This window comes from Scyliorhinus torazame, chromosome 2, assembly GCF_047496885.1.
Source record: "Scyliorhinus torazame isolate Kashiwa2021f chromosome 2, sScyTor2.1, whole genome shotgun sequence".
Lineage (NCBI taxonomy): Eukaryota > Metazoa > Chordata > Chondrichthyes > Carcharhiniformes > Scyliorhinidae > Scyliorhinus > Scyliorhinus torazame.
This window is the reverse complement of record NC_092708.1, coordinates 159921226-159937653: the sequence shown is the minus strand read 5'-3', so window position 1 is coordinate 159937653 and position 16428 is coordinate 159921226. Positions and strand designations below refer to the sequence as shown.

Below are 16428 nucleotides of genomic sequence, written 5' to 3'. Positions count from 1 at the left end.
GGCTGTTATGAGTGCTCTTTTCAATGAGTCCACAGCATCCGTATGCTGCGGAAGCCATTCCCAAGGGCTCCTTTCTTTAGGAGGTCTGAAAGGGGTGCTGCCTTGCTGGCGAAACCGTCAATGTGGTTTTGGCAGTCGCCAACCAATCCTAAAAACGACCGGAGGGCTGAAACGTTCTGGGGAAGGGTCAATTTAGCAATCGAGTCAATCCTTTTCTGCTCAATCTCGGATTTACCATGTGTGATAATTGTACCCAAATATATCGCCTTGTTTTCCAAAATCTGGGCCTTTTTGGGGTTGACTTTACATCCAATTTTCTGTAGGAGTTCCAGAAGTTCGGACAGAAGCTCGATGTGCTCTGCCTTGGTGTCTGTCTGCAGTAGTAGGTCGTCTACGTACTGGACCAGACATTCGGGGCAAGAAAATTTGGCTAAACCATTTGCCAGTTGTCGGTGGAAAATGGAGGGGGAGATGTGGAATCCTTGTGGAAGGCATGTCCACGTGTACTGTTGGTTTTTAAACGTGAAGGCAAATTTGTACTGGCACGCCTTTGCCAATGGAATGGACCAGAATCCATTACTGATATCCAAAACCGTAAAGTATCGGGAATTGAGTCCCTGCTTGAGTATGGTCTTAGGACTTGTGGCTACTGTGGGGGCTGCTGCAGGGGTGATTTTGTTGCGTTCCCGGTAATCGATGGTCTGTCGCCATGATCCATCGGGCTTTCTCACTGGCCAAATCGGGGCATTATTAGTGGAGGCTACTGATCTAAGTACGCCCTGCACTAATAAGCTGTCGATTACGTTTGCGAGTTCTCCCTCTGCCTCTTGGGGAAATCCATACTGCTTTTGGGGTCTAGGGTCAGGTCCTGTGATTTGTACTGAACCAGTCATCCGGCCACAGCCGTGTTTGTGGGTCGCGAGTGCTGTCCTGTTCTTTTGTAACACTGCCCCAAACTGCTTGTCCGTGCTAATCGTAGTCGGGTTAAACCAAAATTCGCCTACTGCGCTAATTTCGTTGGCGTAGTCACCTATTGTGAGCGTTGTGGGGGCTCTTGCGGATTTTGCCATTTTCCAGACACATTGGTTGACTGGATCAAAGGACAGGTTGTGGGAATTCATAAAGTCCATGCCTAAAATGTGCTCTGCTGTGTGGGGCAGGTCGACTAAGACTACGGGGTGCTTGGTGGTGATGTTGCCGATTTGAATGGGTACAGGGGCTGTGATGTGTCCCTGCTGTGAGTGGCCTGTAATGCTGCTGAGGGTGATGGTGGCTGTAGTGGGCCACGTGTCCTTTCGAAACATGGTGGAGGAATTTATTGTGGTGCGGGGCCCTCCTGTGTCCCAGAGAAACTCGATGGGCTGTCCCTGTATTTTTGCTGCAACTACCGGTCGTCCGGACCTATCCCAAAGGGTGTCGCAGACCCAACTGGGGGAGCCCGAACACCATCAGTCCATTCCGTTCAGGTCCGTCTGATCTGAACGGGTGCTCACACTATGTATGGGCTCTGTCACATTCTTATTCAGGGTGCCTGCCTGCTGGGCTCTCTGTGGCTTTCGTGGGGCATTGCATTCTCTTGCAAAGTGTCCTAAATGGCCACAGTTGTAACACTCCTGTGACTTTTGTGGGGGGGCTGTTCTTGCCTTCATTTACCCATGCGGGGTTCTGGTGTGCCTTAACTGCGTGTATGTCTGCTTCTGCCTGCTGTTCTTCGTGATTTGTAACTGCAGGTTTGTTTTGAACAGATTGCTCCTAGGCGTGGGACAATCTTTTTACGACCCATTGCTCATTATGAGCCTCCTCTGAGGGGTCATAATTGGCGCAAGCTTTTTGTCCTGTTTCTGTGGCACGGGAGATAAAGGTGCGGGTCCATTTGGCCATGTTGTCTGGGGACAAATGGGCGCGGTCTAAGTCTCCGAAAACTGCTGCAAAATGGATCCACAGTCGTCCGGCAAACACTGTGGGGTGCTCGGTTTTCTTTTGCCTGAACTTGTTGAGGCCATCTACGGGGTCACCCCTGTTATACCCGATCGCGTCTAGGATCGCGGTATGCATTTCTGCAAGGGTGCCTCCTCCTACATTCTGTGGGTCGGGAACGGCTGCTACGACCGAAGGGTCTAAACTCAAAACTGTGAGCTTTATGTGCTCACGCTCGTCCAGGCCATGCATGGTCGCCTGCTGCTTTACTCTGGCAAAGAAGCGGTGGGGGTCTGAGGTGGGGAGGAACGGTTTGATTTTATCACACGCGTCCCGTAATTGGGTCACTGTTAACGGGGTGGTGTACAGAAACTCCGTGTCGTCCGATGTGGCTGTGCGGTGGGTGGTTACTGGGTTCATTGGAGCCTGAACTATCTGCTCTGTGGGGGGTTGGGGCGCTTTTCTCTTTTGGGGCTTTCCCTGCGCACATGTTCCCTAAACATATCTCCGCGCTGTCTCATTTAACTCTTCTCAATCAGGGCCGTCTTCCTCATCTAACTTTGACTCAAAGGTTTCCTGGAATCCTTTTTGAACTGAAAGCAGAGATTGCAGCTCTGCAATCTGCTTCCGGCACTTTGCGTGGTCTAGTGAGCTTTGTCTTTGCTCCGTGGTGGCAGCATGGAGTGCTCTTAACACTGCCTTCAGGTCACTACACTGCCTCTGCAGTGCCTCTACCTGCTTCTCGGTTTCCTCTCGTACCAGGACTGCACGTTACGTGTCCTGATAGGCCTTTTCCCTGGCTAACACGTGGCTAAACAGCTGGTGTAGGAGGGAGGGTTTCCATTATCTGGACCACTGGGAGCTCTTCCGGGGCAGGTGTGACCTGTATAAGAAGGACGGGTTGCATCTAAACCGGAGAGGCATAAATATCCTGGCCGCGAAGTTTGCTAGTGTCACACGGGAGGGTTTAAACTAGCATGGAAGGGGGGTGGGCACAGGAGCAATAGGTCAGAAGGTGAGAGCATTGAGGGAGAACTAGGGAATAGGGACAGTGTGGCTCTGAGGCAGAGCAGACAGGGAGAAGTTGCTGAACACAGCGGGTCTGGTGGCCTGAAGTGCGTATGTTTTAATGCAAGAAGTATTACGGGTAAGGCAGATGAACTTAGAGCTTGGATTAGTACTTGGAACTATGATGTTGTTGCCATTACAGAGACCTGGTTGAGGGAAGGGCAGGATTGGCAGCTAAACGTTCCAGGATTTAGATGTTTCAGGCGGGATAGAGGGGGATGTAAAAGTGGAGGCAGAGTTGCGCTACTGGTTCGGGAGAATATCACAGCTGTACTACGGGAGGACACCTCAGAGGGCAGTGAGGCTATATGGGTAGAGATCAGGAATAAGAAGGGTGCAGTCACAATGTTGGGGGTTTACTACAGGCCTCCCAACAGCCAGCGGGAGATAGAGGAGCAGATAGGTAGACAGATTTTGGAAAAGAGTAAAAACAACAGGGTTGTGGTGATGGGAGACTTCAACTTCCCCAATATTGACTGGGACTCACTTAGTGCCAGGGGCTTAGACGGGGCGGAGTTTGTAAGGAGCATCCAGGAGGGCTTCTTAAAACAATATGTAGACAGTCCAACTAGGGAAGGGGCGGTACTGGTCCTGGTATTGGGGAATGAGCCCGGCCAGGTGGTCGATGTTTCAGTAGGGGAGCATTTCGGTAACAGTGACCACAATTCAGTAAGTTTTAAAGTACTGGTGGACAAGGATAAGAGTGGTCCTAGGATGAATGTGCTAAATTGGGGGAAGGCTAATTATAACAATATTAGGCGGGAACTGAAGAACATAGATTGGGGGTGGATGTTTGAGGGCAAATCAACATCTGACATGTGGGAGGCTTTCAAGTGGCAGTTGAAAGGAATTCAGGACCGGCATGTTCCTGTGAGGAAGAAGGATAAATACGGCAATTTTCGGAGGCATTTGTCAGGGCTAAAAGGCTGGGAACAGACGAAGCCTGCGAGGAATATAAGGAAAGTAGGAAGGAACTTAAGCAAGGAGTCAGGAGGGCTAGAAGGGGTCACGAAAAGTCATTGGCAAATAGGGTTAAGGAAAATCCCAAAGCTTTTTACACGTACATAAAAAGCAAAAGGGTAGCCAGGGAAAGGGTTGGCCCACTGAAGGATAGGCAAGGGAATCTATGTGTGGAGCCAGAGGAAATGGGCGAGGTACTAAATGAATACTTTGCATCAGTATTCACCAAAGATAAGAAATTGGTAGATGTTGAGTCTGGAGAAGGGTGTGTAGATAGCCTGGGTCACATTGAGATCCAAAAAGAAGAGGTATTGGGTGTCTTAAAAAATATTAAGGTAGACAAGTCCCCAGGGCCTGATGGGATCTACCCCAGAATACTGAAGGAGGCTGGAGAGGAAATTGCTGAGGCCTTGACAGAGAACTTTGGATCCTCGCTGTCTTCAGGGGATGTCCTGGAGGACTGGAGAATAGCCAATGTTGTTCCTCTATTTAAGAAGGGTAGCAAGGATAATCCCGGGAACTACAGGCCGGTGAGCCTTACTTCAGTGGTAGGGAAATTACTGGAGAGAATTCTTCGAGACAGGATCTACTCCCATTTGGAAGCAAATGGACGTATTAGTGAGAGGCAGCACGGTTTTGTGAAGGGGAGGTCGTGTCTCACTAACTTGATAGAGTTTTTCGAGGAGGTCACTAAGATGATTGATGCAGGTAGGGCAGTGGATGTTGTCTATATGGACTTCAGTAAGGCCTTTGACAAGGTCCCTCATGGTAGACTAGTACAAAAGGTGAAGTCACACGGGATCAGGGGTGAGCTGGCAAGGTGGATACAGAACTGGCTCGGCCATAGAAGGCAGAGAGTAGCAATGGAAGGATGCTTTTATAATTGGAGGGCTGTGACCAGTGGTGTTCCACAGGGATCAGTGCTGGGACCTTTGCTCTTTGTAGTATATATAAATGATTTGGAGGAAAATGTAACTGGTCTGATTAGTAAGTTTGCAGACGACACAAAGGTTGGTGGAATTGCGGATAGCGATGAGGACTGTCGGAGGATACAGCAGGATTTAGATTGTTTGGAGACTTGGGCGGAGAGATGGCAGATGGAGTTTAATCCGGACAAATGTGAGGTAATGCATTTTGGAAGGTCTAATGCAGGTAGGGAATATACGGTGAATGGTAGAACCCTCAAGCGTATTGAAAGTCAAAGAGATCTAGGAGTACAGGTCCACAGGTCATTGAAAGGGGCAACACAAGTGGAGAAGGTAGTCAAGAAGGCATACGGCATGCTTGCCTTCATTGGCCGGGGCATTGAGTATAAGAATTGGCAAGTCATGTTGCAGCTGTATAGAACCTTAGTTAGGCCACACTTGGAGTATAGTGTTCAATTCTGGTCGTCACACTACCAGAAGGATGTGGAGGCTTTAGAGAGGGTGCAGAAGAGATTTACCAGAATGTTGCCTGGTATGGAGGGCATTAGCTATGAGGAGCGGTTGAATAAACTCGGTTTGTTCTCACTGGAACGAAGGAGGTTGAGGGGAGACCTGATAGAGGTATACAAAATTATGAGGGGCATAGACCGAGTGGATAGTCAGAGGCTTTTCCCCAGGGTAGAGGGGTCAATTACTAGGGGGCATAGGTTTAAGGTGAGAGGGGCAAGGTTTAGAGTAGATGTACGAGGCAAGTTTTTTACGCAGAGGGTAGTGGGTGCCTGGAACTCGCTACCGGAGGAGGTGGTGGAAGCAGGGACGATAGTGACATTTAAGGGGCATCTTGACAAATACATGAATAGGATGGGAATAGAGGGATACGGACCCAGGAAGTGTAGAAGATTGTAGTTTAGTTGGGCAGCATGGTCGGCGCGGGCTTGGAGGGCAGAAGGGCCTGTTCCTGTGCTGTACATTTCTTTGTTCTTTGTTCTTTTCGTACTGGGATTGGAAGCTGCTTAAGTGCGCCAGACAAGACTGGTGTGCAATCTTGGCATCATCCACCTCTCCGTCTTTTGCTGCTAACTTCCGTCTTAACTCTACGTTCTCTTTCTCTACCTCACTAACATCGACCTTACTCATTCGATGTATGCCTTCTCTCTCTTTCCGGAGCGTCCTAACGACCTCCTCTGTGCCTCGCAATTGTGTCAAACAGGACACGATTGCCATCGGCTTGCGAGCTTTTCCTCAGCTCTTCTTGTGAATCTCGCTCAGGTTCTCCCACCAAGTATGTCCTATCCTCCACTGTTTCCTCATTCTCACAGAATTCACTCCAAAGGGGCCATCCTTTCCCTTTGAGGTACTTCCTGATTTCTTCTTCCCAAACGGGACAATGTCCTACTCTACTGCTGCTGGTCGCTGCGACCACAAATTCTTCTGGGTTCATGAGGCGTTGCATTGCCTGCATTGCCATCATTCCTACCTGAATGCTTCATTTAAAATTTGGAACAAGGGGTATTAAGGCGGTGCTGTAATTACGGGTACGGCTTTCGCTATTTTCTGGAATACAAACTCCCGACAGTTTTGTCGCAACAGAAATCTATCAGTATTACCTTATCGCCCTGTTAGTTACGCATGCATTTACACACTTCCGAATTATGAGGATTGATCAGAACTGCTTGAACACTTGTGGTTTTCTGTTCCCAATTGGATCCCTAATTCAAATTTTTGGGTTCTCCCGGAATGGTTAAGCCACTTCTAGATCGGGTCCCGTCAGATGTCGCCAGTAATATGTTGCTCACTTTTGATTGGTTCAATTGGCTCTGTTTTATAACCTTTGCTCTCGAGTCGCCAGGTATCTTTATGATACCGCCATGAGGTTCAAGTTCAAGTAACGATCAATAACTCAATACACCAATTAGTAAGATTCAAATCAAAGCACATTTATTATACACAGTAAATCGCTACTCATGCATAAATTCTACCTATAAGCTACTTATACAACTAACAGGCCTATATTTAGCTTCGGACTGGCCCACCAGGTCAGGGGAACAAAATGCCTTTCGTTCGGGTTCTGAGTCTGCGGGATTCAAAAGCTGGTATGGACTGGTAGCTAGGAGCGCCTATCTCGTAGTGAGCGTTGACTTAAGACTTACGGTCTTTTGGCGGCAGCTGAACAGGTCACGGTCAAGGGTTGGTTCGCGTTGCTGAGTGACCCTGTCAAGAAGAACGATTTGAACTTGGGGGCTTAACTTTATAGTCCCCAGGAGCTTCCCGCCTTTTGGGGCAGATCCTGTACCTGGTTCCAAGTGATTGGACTTCGTTCCAATCGCTTGGTTCGATTTCTCCAATGCTGGAGCGGTTCCCTGATCGATGGGCGGTCTTGAGGTGTCCGTTAACCTCTTTTGTGTTGGCTCCTGCTGGCGCCGAGGAGTCTGGCTTGGCCTTGTTTATCCCAAATGTTTCGATTGTTCCCGGGGATCGCTCATTAGTATGTAGATGGCTGCTTCATTATTATGCAGATGGCTGCTTGTTTCGATGCTGTCTGGGCTTTTACAGAGTTTAATACACAGTAAACATGCACCTGCTAGTTTCTGACTGTGTTGGCTGAATTTCCCTTCAGCCTTTGCTGTTCTCCATTTTACGTTGGGAGTTGGCCAACCCAGGTGGCTACATTATAGCCACAGTATTTCTATTGTAGCTCCTGTTCAATTTCTTGTCAATGGCAATTCCCAGGGTGTTGATTGTGGGAGATTCAGTGATCGTAATGCCATTGAATGGTCGGGGAGATGGTTAGATGCTCTATTGTCGGAGATAGTCATTGTCTGGCACTTACTTATTGAAAATGTTAGGTGCCACTTACCAACTCAAGCCTGAATGTTGTCGAGATCTTACTGCACATTGACAGCTTCAGTATCTGAGGAGTTGCGAATGGTACTGAACATTGTGCAATTATCAGCGAACATCCTCACTTATGACTTTATGGATTTCAGGAAGGTCATTGATGAAGCAGCTGGAAGTGGTTGGGCCTAGGACTCTTCCTGAGGAACTCCTGCAATGATGGATTGACCTCCAACCACCATAACCATCTTCCTTTGTCATAGGTATGACTCCAACCAATGGAGAGTTTTCCCCTTGATTCCTACTGACTTCAGTTTTGCTTGGACTCTTGAATATGCAGCCAGTCAACTGCTGCCTTGATGTCAAGGGAAGTCACTCTCACCTTGTTCTCTTGAGTTTAGTTATTCTGACCATGTTTGGTCTAAGACTGTAATGAGGTCAGTATCTGAATGTCCCTGGCAGAACTCAAACAGAGAATCAGTGAGCAGATTATTCCTCTGTAGGTACTGCTTGACGTATCTGTCAATGGCACCTACCGTCACTTTTTTGATGCTTGAGAGTAGGCTGATGGCATTGTCATTGGCTACGCTGCATTTGTACGTTTTGTGGACAGAACACACCAGGGCAATTTTACACATTGCAGCTTTGACAACGAGTCATCGGACTCGAAACGTTAGCTCTTTTCTCTCCCTGCAAATGCTGCCAGACCTGCTGAGATTTTCCAGCATTTTCTCTTTCATTTAAGAAGTGGAAACCAGCATCCGCAGTAATTTGCTTTTAGTTTTACGCATTGGCAGGTAGATGCCAATGTTGTAGCTGTACTGGAACAGCTTGGCTAGGGGCACATACAAGTCATCAGTCCTACTGCCTGAATGTTACCAGGGCCCATAGCCATTGCAGTATCCATTTTAAGGGCCTTCCTGTTAAGTCCCTTAGTTCCTATTCCTTTTATTTTCTCTTAATCATTTTTGGTCCATGGATTGTTAATGGAGACATATCTTTTAAGTCGAGCAGATGAAATAAGGGACTCAAAGTGTCAAAAGAGTACATCAAAATCCTCAACATTGACTCCAGAACCATGACATCTCATAGCATCAGATCAGATATGAGCAAGGAAACGGCATGCTGATTTCCACTTCCCGGCCTACATTACCTGATGAATTGGTACTTCTCCCTGTTGAAGACCGCTCGGCAGAAACATGAAAAGCACAGACTGTATGTTGTTTGGGGGACTTCAACATCCTTCACCAAGGTGGCTCAGCAGCATCACTGATCACACCTTGATAGACATAGCTAGACTGGATCTGCAGCAGAAACTGTGATAAAGCTTTGTATTTTAGGCAATAGAACCCAGACTTTATGGCACCCAAGAGATTGGAGGGATTTGTTTTGATTGATGGGCTGGTTGCCAGTGACAGTATTCTGCCCGGCAACTGACAGCGATTGGTTTCTGTCAGGTGAGGGTTTTCGGTGAGAACTCAGGAGCAGCCACTGGACTCTCAAGGTGGAAGCAGCTCTCTCTCTCTCTCTGCACTACTGTCTACTGTCTGAAAGCAGAAGCTTCTACAACCTGAAAGAGATCTGTCTCTGTCTCTCTCAAATGCCTGCTATTTCTGGGGGTCTACAGTGAAAACCATTACAAGCTGAAAGAAAAGATAAAATCCATTTGAAAGCCAAGACGAAAGAAAGAAATCCACTGGAAAACGTCCATCTGAAGCAAATCATTATTTTACACACCTCTTTCCCCTCTGTGTTTGTTTGTCTGTGTGTTTAGGCAGAGGTTGGGCGAGTTAAAACGTGGGGTTAGAGATTAGATAGTAGTTAACCAGTTGTATTTTCTGCCAATTTCATTGTTACTGTCATGTGAGAGTACCTTTGAGAAATGGGTGTTTATAAATGGGTATGTACATAAATATCTGTAGTGAGAGTACCTTTGAGAAATGGGTGTTTATTACTGCAGTGATGTCAAAGAGTGGGTGGAGCTGGGCTGTCTGTCAGCTTTTTACTTTCATTTTAGGCTATTTGCTACAGGGTGTGTTTTAGTTTTGTTTTCAGAGCTGGATAGCTGCAGTCACAGCCAGAAGGTGTATGAGTCTCTCCCTCTCTCTCTCTGTAATCTAAAGAATGTAAATCGATCCTTTGGTGATTTAAAACTAATAACTGCTCTCAGTAGTAACTTTAACCTGATGTGCTTCTGGTAAAGGTTTTGTTTTTAAGTCTTATGGATGTTAAAAGGAAAGCATAAAGATTACTTAGTGTTGTAGTCTTTGGGGGTTGAATTTGAATTAATGGTTGCTAAGATGTTCACTGTATGTTTTAAAAAGGTTAACTTGAGTTCATAGAATAAACGTTGTTTTGCTTTAAAAAATACTTTTCCATTTTTGCTGTACCACACCTGTAGAGTGGGCCGTGTGCTCCCCATACCACAATCTATTAAAAGTTGTGGGTCAGGTGAACTCCATGATACACTTTGGGGTTCTCTAAACCCTGGCCCATAACATTACTGTTAATAATAAAGAGTTAATTGTGTTTAAATTTGCTAACCTGGTGACTGTAGCAATTGGGCAGACAAAAGCCTTGGGTAAATAAAATAGAAAAGTTGATTTGTGTTAATTTAACTCCAGGTCAAGTGTGGCTGGAATTGATCATGCACTGGCCCAGGGTAACACTAGTGTTATCAACCTTTTTTTGATATGAGATGGAGTGAATCAAATTGGCTGAAGACTGACATTGGTGAAGATGTTGGGAGCCTCTGAAGGAGGCCAAAATGGATCATCCACTTGTCCCTTTTGGTTAAAGTTGGTTTCAAGTGTTTCAGCCTTGAATTTTGCACTGATGTGATGGGTTCCGCCATTATTGAGAATGGGAATATTTGTGGAGTCTTCTCCTCTGGTTAGTTGCTTAATTGTCCACCACCATTCACAACTGGATGTGGCAGGACTGCAGAGCTTAGATATGATACATCGGTTGTGGGATCACTTAGCTCTGAGTATCATGTGCTGCTTCTGTTGTTTGGCATGCAAATAATCCTGTGTTTTAGCTTCCCAGGTTGACATCTTATTTTAGGTGTGCCTGGTACTACTCTTGGCATGCTATCTTCCACTCCTCATGAATGAGGGTTGATCCCCTGACTTGAGGATAATGGATCGTGGAAAATATGTCAAGCCATGAGACTGTGCTTGAATACAACTCTGCTGTTACTGATGTCCCACAGCGCCTCATGAATATCCAATTCTGAGTTGCTAGATCTGTTTGAAATCTATCCTATTTAGCACGATGCTAATTCCTCGAAACAAAATGCAGGATATTCTCAAAATAAAAGTGGGATTTTTTTTCTCCACAAGGACTATTCAGTGGTCACTCCTATAGATACTGTCATGGATAGGTATGTCTGAAACAGATCCTTTGGTGAGGATGGGGCCAAGTAGGTTTTTCTCTTTTTGTTCTCTCACCACCTGTTGCAGATCCAGTCTAGCTATGTCTATCAGGGTGCGATCAGTTCAGTGATGCTACTGAGCCACCTTGGTGAAGGACGTTGAAGTCCCCCACCCAACGTACAGTCTGTGCTTTTCATGTTTCTGCCTAGTGGTCTTCAACAGGGAGAAGTACCAATTCATCAGGTAATATAGGCCAGTAAGTGGAAATCAGCATGAGGTCTCCTTGCCCATATCTGATCTGATGCTATGAGATGTCATGGTTCTGGAGTCAATGTTGAGGATTCCAAGAGCTATTTCCTCCTCGCTGTACATCACTTTGTCAACACCTTTGTCGAGTCAGACCCAGGGATGGTGATGGTGGTGCCAGAGACTTTGTTCAGGTATGATTTGGTGAGTATGACTATATCATGCTGTTGCTTGACTAGTCTGTGGGACACTTGAACAGTAGTAAGTAAAACTGATGGTTGTTGGTGTCCGGTACCTAGGAAAATGCAAGGTGACCTGATGGTTTGATGTCTTGATACAACTTAGTGGCTTGCTAGGCCATTTCAGAAGGCATTTAACACTTTAAAACACACTTTTGGGGGGGGTAGCATGATGGGAGCGGCTGCATTTTTGCAAGCTTTGGTTCTGTTCATCCTTTAACCTATTTTTATATACATGTGCACATTTCTTTTATGTCTTTTTTGATTTGCATAGTTTTTACTTTGTTCCGAGATTTGTTGGTCAGTGTTTTGTCACAATTGAGTTGGGACAAAATGCTTAAATCCTCATTGATCCATGGGGCCCTGGAAGAAGTTGGAGTGGAGCTTTATCTTCAGTGGCGCAGCTAATTTTGGAGGACTCCCGCCCCGAAGATGCCGTGCATACCGACGGGGGATGATGGCTGCTAAAGATGTTATTAATCCTTCTGAATGTCTCGGTTCTGTGGTACAGTTTTCAAAGCCCAATTTCAAGAGCTGAGAAGCGTTTTTATGAGCTGTTGGAGGCACTTGACGAGGCTCTTGCTGCAGAATGAGCACTATCGACGGAGCACATTTAATTCTGGTGAAATGCTCCACCTTGCAAAGCCTTAAACGCAAACTCTACTCGGGCGGAGAATCTGGCGTCTGGCCAAAATCGAGGTTCGATTTGGGTGCCGTACTCCGGTCCCTAGCTGGTGGCGATAATGAGATTTGTGCCCCACGGCGGCATGCATTTGTATGCATTTGTATGCATTTAAATGTGATTAGTGGGTTGGACACCGTATGCTCTGCCCTTCTGCGATGTTCCGCTCCCCTCAGGCGGACATTTCACAGGTGTGAATTACTACAGGTATTTACAAACGTGGCTTGGGTGCCATGGCTGCGGAGGGGGAGCATGAGGCTTAGAAAACACTGCAAAACTATTGAAAACTGTCGGACTTGCTGGGGGATGGCTGCCAGGGCCAGTAGCGGGTAGTGACGGTGCCAGGTCCGTGGACTTCGGGTGTCCACCTCTGGATTGGGGAGGCCTGGCTCAGACTGCTAATGCTGGAGTCTGTCTTTTAAACACACCTCAGTGGTGCTTCTTACAGGCTCCTGGCTGCTGACACTGCTGAGTGCTGCCCATGTCCTTTTGAATGCTCTGCTCATCTGGGAGCCTACCCAGGCTGTCCTTCTGGACACGCTCAAACAAAGCTGTATCAACAAGGACTAAGCTCAGTAAGGAACCCACCAGCTGTTGGCACTGCTCAGAAACGCTGCCCCATTGCAGAGGATCAGCAGAGCTCGCCCCAACCAGAGGATGCCAATTTAACATGGCCAATCCTCCTAACCTGTGGGAAGAAACCCACGCAGACACAGGGAGAATGTGCAAACGCCACACAGACAGTCACCCAAGGCTGGAATTGAACCCGGGTCCCTGGCGTGGTGAGGCAGCAGTGCTAACCACTGTGCCACCATGCCACCCTAGGTCAGACCATGTAGAAACAGCTGATTTCCATCCCTCCCTAAAGGGTATTAATGAACCAGATGGGTTGATATGACCATGATGATCATTACTGAGACTATCTTTTTTCAAACTTTTCAGCTTTATTATTTGAATTTGAATTCAATACCCCCAACCATGGGAGGATTTGAACCCATGTTCCCAGAGACTGGGCCTCTGGATTACTAGTCCAGTGACACTAGCACTATGCCATCGCCTCTTCCTTAAGTTGATTATGTTAATCTTACGAAACTGTAAGGTTGAAGGTTTTTTTTTTACGCACAAGGTGTCAAATAATATTCAACTAATCCAATCAGTCAGTAAAATCATATTGAGAATAGTAGCATAAGCTACTAATTAAAGTTGTTGATGGGCATCTGAATTTGTGGTTTTTCATTAAAATATGAATTTAGAAAGTTGGTGTGTGGGTGTGTTAGATTTTGCATTCTCCAAAGAAGCTATTGGTTAAAAGTACACTGCAACACTGACTCCAATATTTGTGAGGAGAGTGCAGAGGCCAAAAAGGACCAACAATTCAGTTGCGATCGGGGCTGCAGAGGTCTTGGCGAATTTATTGTTAGGCCCACATTACAATTTTTATCTTCTGTTTCTCACCCACCAGTGCCAAATTGGGAACATCCCCATCAATCAGGAGGGAGAAAGGCTGCAGATAAGTGCTTAGGGAGTGCGTGGGTACCCGAGGGAAGTTAGGTGGGGTGGGAGAAGGTCAGCCACAATTGTAGGTGCTTGAGATCGCACGAGAGGAGGGTCTGTGATCACAGCAGATGGAAAGAAAGTGGCTATGATCAGGAGCGAGGATGCCAAAGGGGGAGGATTGGGGGGATCATTCTTGCTCCTCCCAGCCCAAGTGAAGTGCTGTAAAAGACGCAACATTTAGAGCTGGCAGCTTCCTCCTATCTTTCCCTGTCAGGTTTTCCAAGCACTGGGAAAAATACAGAAATTACTGACTTTAATTCAGGCTCCCAATTGCACCATGCGAGTATAAATAAATTACGGAGACCGTCTAGCCTCTGCATGTAGAATACTTGTGCCACAAAACTCAACTGCATAAAAATGACAACTAACATGTATACGCTAGGTTAGAGATGCAATTCTTATTTAATTTTTTTTTTAAATCCTCTCTTACTCATCGTGCTGGGAGGGGGATTTAATATTGAGACCCCCATATGCTTTACTGTCTCCTTTACTTTTCCGTTTTGTAAAGTACAACATTTCCAAGTCCTCTTCGATGGCTATCTGAGCTCTGATCCATACTGTTATGGCCCTAAAATACAATTAATTAAAAATTAAGCCATTCTGAACAAAATTTCAGAATTGGCCGGGAAGCTTTATCCATTTCATCGCTTGCAGCTTCCAAAATTTTTATTTTGCAAAGTGCCAATTTGACCCACACCCACATCTTCTCTTCAATTCATGCTTTGTCATCTCCCACTTTACCTCTAACCTGGCTCATAATGAAGGCTGCGCTTAGTCTTGACTGCCTGGGTGCAGCACTATAGTAGAATGATTGGCAACTGATATTTGCTGGGTTATTCGGTCACATAATTACAGATACTTCTTGTCCTGATTGCAAACATTTGCATTTTTCTTTCAATCTTATTTTGGGAAGAAAGAGCTTGAACTTAGTTTTCATTTGAAGTGCCATCGAACATTGGTTCTGCTTCAATCAGTTTCAGATGACTTGAGTTTTTTGAAAACATGTTTGAATCCCATATCAGAACGAACTTTTTACCCGGTGATGTTTGGAAAACTTGCTAAGTGTTGTGGAAATTTAAATGTTAAAGGATGTTCAAAATACAGTTAGATGCTGTGATAGAACACTGCAGATGAGCTTTGATAGGCTGTTATGGGCCAGGGTTTAGAGAACCCCAAAATGTATCATGGAGTTCACCTGACCCACAACTTTTAATAGATTGTGGTATGGGGAGCACACGGTCCCATCTACAGGTGTGGTACAGCAGAAATGGAAAAGTATTTTTTAAAAGCAAAACAATGTTTATTCTATGAACTCAAGTTAACCTTTTTAAAACATACAGTGCACATCTTAGCAATCATTAATTCAAGTACAACCCTCAAAGAACGCAACACTAAGTAATCCTTTAAGCTTTCCTTTTAATATCCATAAGACTTAAAACACCTTTTAGCAGAAGCACATCAGGTTAAAGTCACTACTGTTATTAGTTTTAAATCACCAGGATCGATTTACAGTCTTTAGATTACAGAGAGAGACTCTAATACACCTGGCTGTGACTGCAGCTATCCAGCTCTGAAAACAAAACTAAAACACACCCTCCAGCAAACAGCCTAAAACTAAAGTAAAACGCTGACAGACAGCCCAGCTCCACCCACTCTGACATCACTGCAGTAATAAACACCCATTTCTTAAAGGTATTCTCACTACAGATACTTATATACACACCCATTTATAAACACCCATTTCTTAAAGGTACTCTCGCATGACAAATGGTCTTTAATCATGCATGAATTCTGTACATAGATTTTCAGTAAGATAAAGTTTACATAGTGATGTATGAGGTCACTGGTGGATAAGATATATTACATTCCAGATCCTAATTGTTCCTATGTGCTTTTGCTCTATCAGCATAACCAAAAATTCTTCCTTTGCTTACAGAATAAATGACCATGAAAATTGTGCAGAAATATTAATAGAAGCTTTAGGTGTTCCAATTATTGATTCCCGAGATGCCCAAGAAAGGTATGAGAAACTTTTTTTTGCACAATGTTATATGTTTTTAAAATTAAGTATTCAAAATCATTTGAATTTCTGCATGAGATGTTAAAATCAAACTGAAATTTATTATGATGCTCAAAAAATGTTACTTAAGATATTGGCCATGCTAAATGCCCCTTGGAAATTTTTTTTTTAAAGAAAATCGACAAAGTGAAGTTCCCTCCTTCTCTTGAAAGTCCATATTCTTATAATCCCAACTATTGAGATCACAAAATTGGAATCTCAATCCCCCTTATTTATTCTGGAAATTTTGTGATCTCAATGGTTGGGATTATAAGAATATGGACTTTCGAGAGAAGGAGGGAACTTCACTTCATGGATTTTCTTTTAAATTTTTTTTCCCAAGGGGCATTTAGCGTGGCCAATCCACCTACCCTGCACATCTTTGGGTTGTGGAGGTGAGAACCACGCAGACACTGGGGGAATGTGCAAATTCCATACGGATAGTGACCTGAGGCCGGGATCGATCCTGGGTCCTCGGCAACATGAGGCAGCAGTGCTAGCCACTGTACCACCCTGTGGCTTTTCCCTATCTTTTGCAACTTTTGCCTCTTTAACACTATGA

General features: G+C 45.3%; 1 protein-coding gene across 13 annotated transcripts in view; it reads left to right on the top strand.

The window, feature by feature from the left end:
• The window catches only part of LOC140392940 (serine/threonine-protein phosphatase 6 regulatory ankyrin repeat subunit C-like), a 361058-nt gene that overhangs the window by 251846 nt on the left and 92784 nt on the right, over positions 1 to 16428 (top strand). For all 13 annotated transcript variants that reach the window (XR_011935463.1, XM_072478798.1, XM_072478764.1 and 10 more), the window contains one exon: positions 15744 to 15827. Coding sequence is in view for 12 of the 13 variants with exons in the window: in XM_072478798.1 (XP_072334899.1) it covers positions 15744 to 15827 (84 nt within the window). In the remaining variant the exon portion in view is untranslated. The remainder of the gene's footprint in view (positions 1 to 15743; positions 15828 to 16428) is intronic.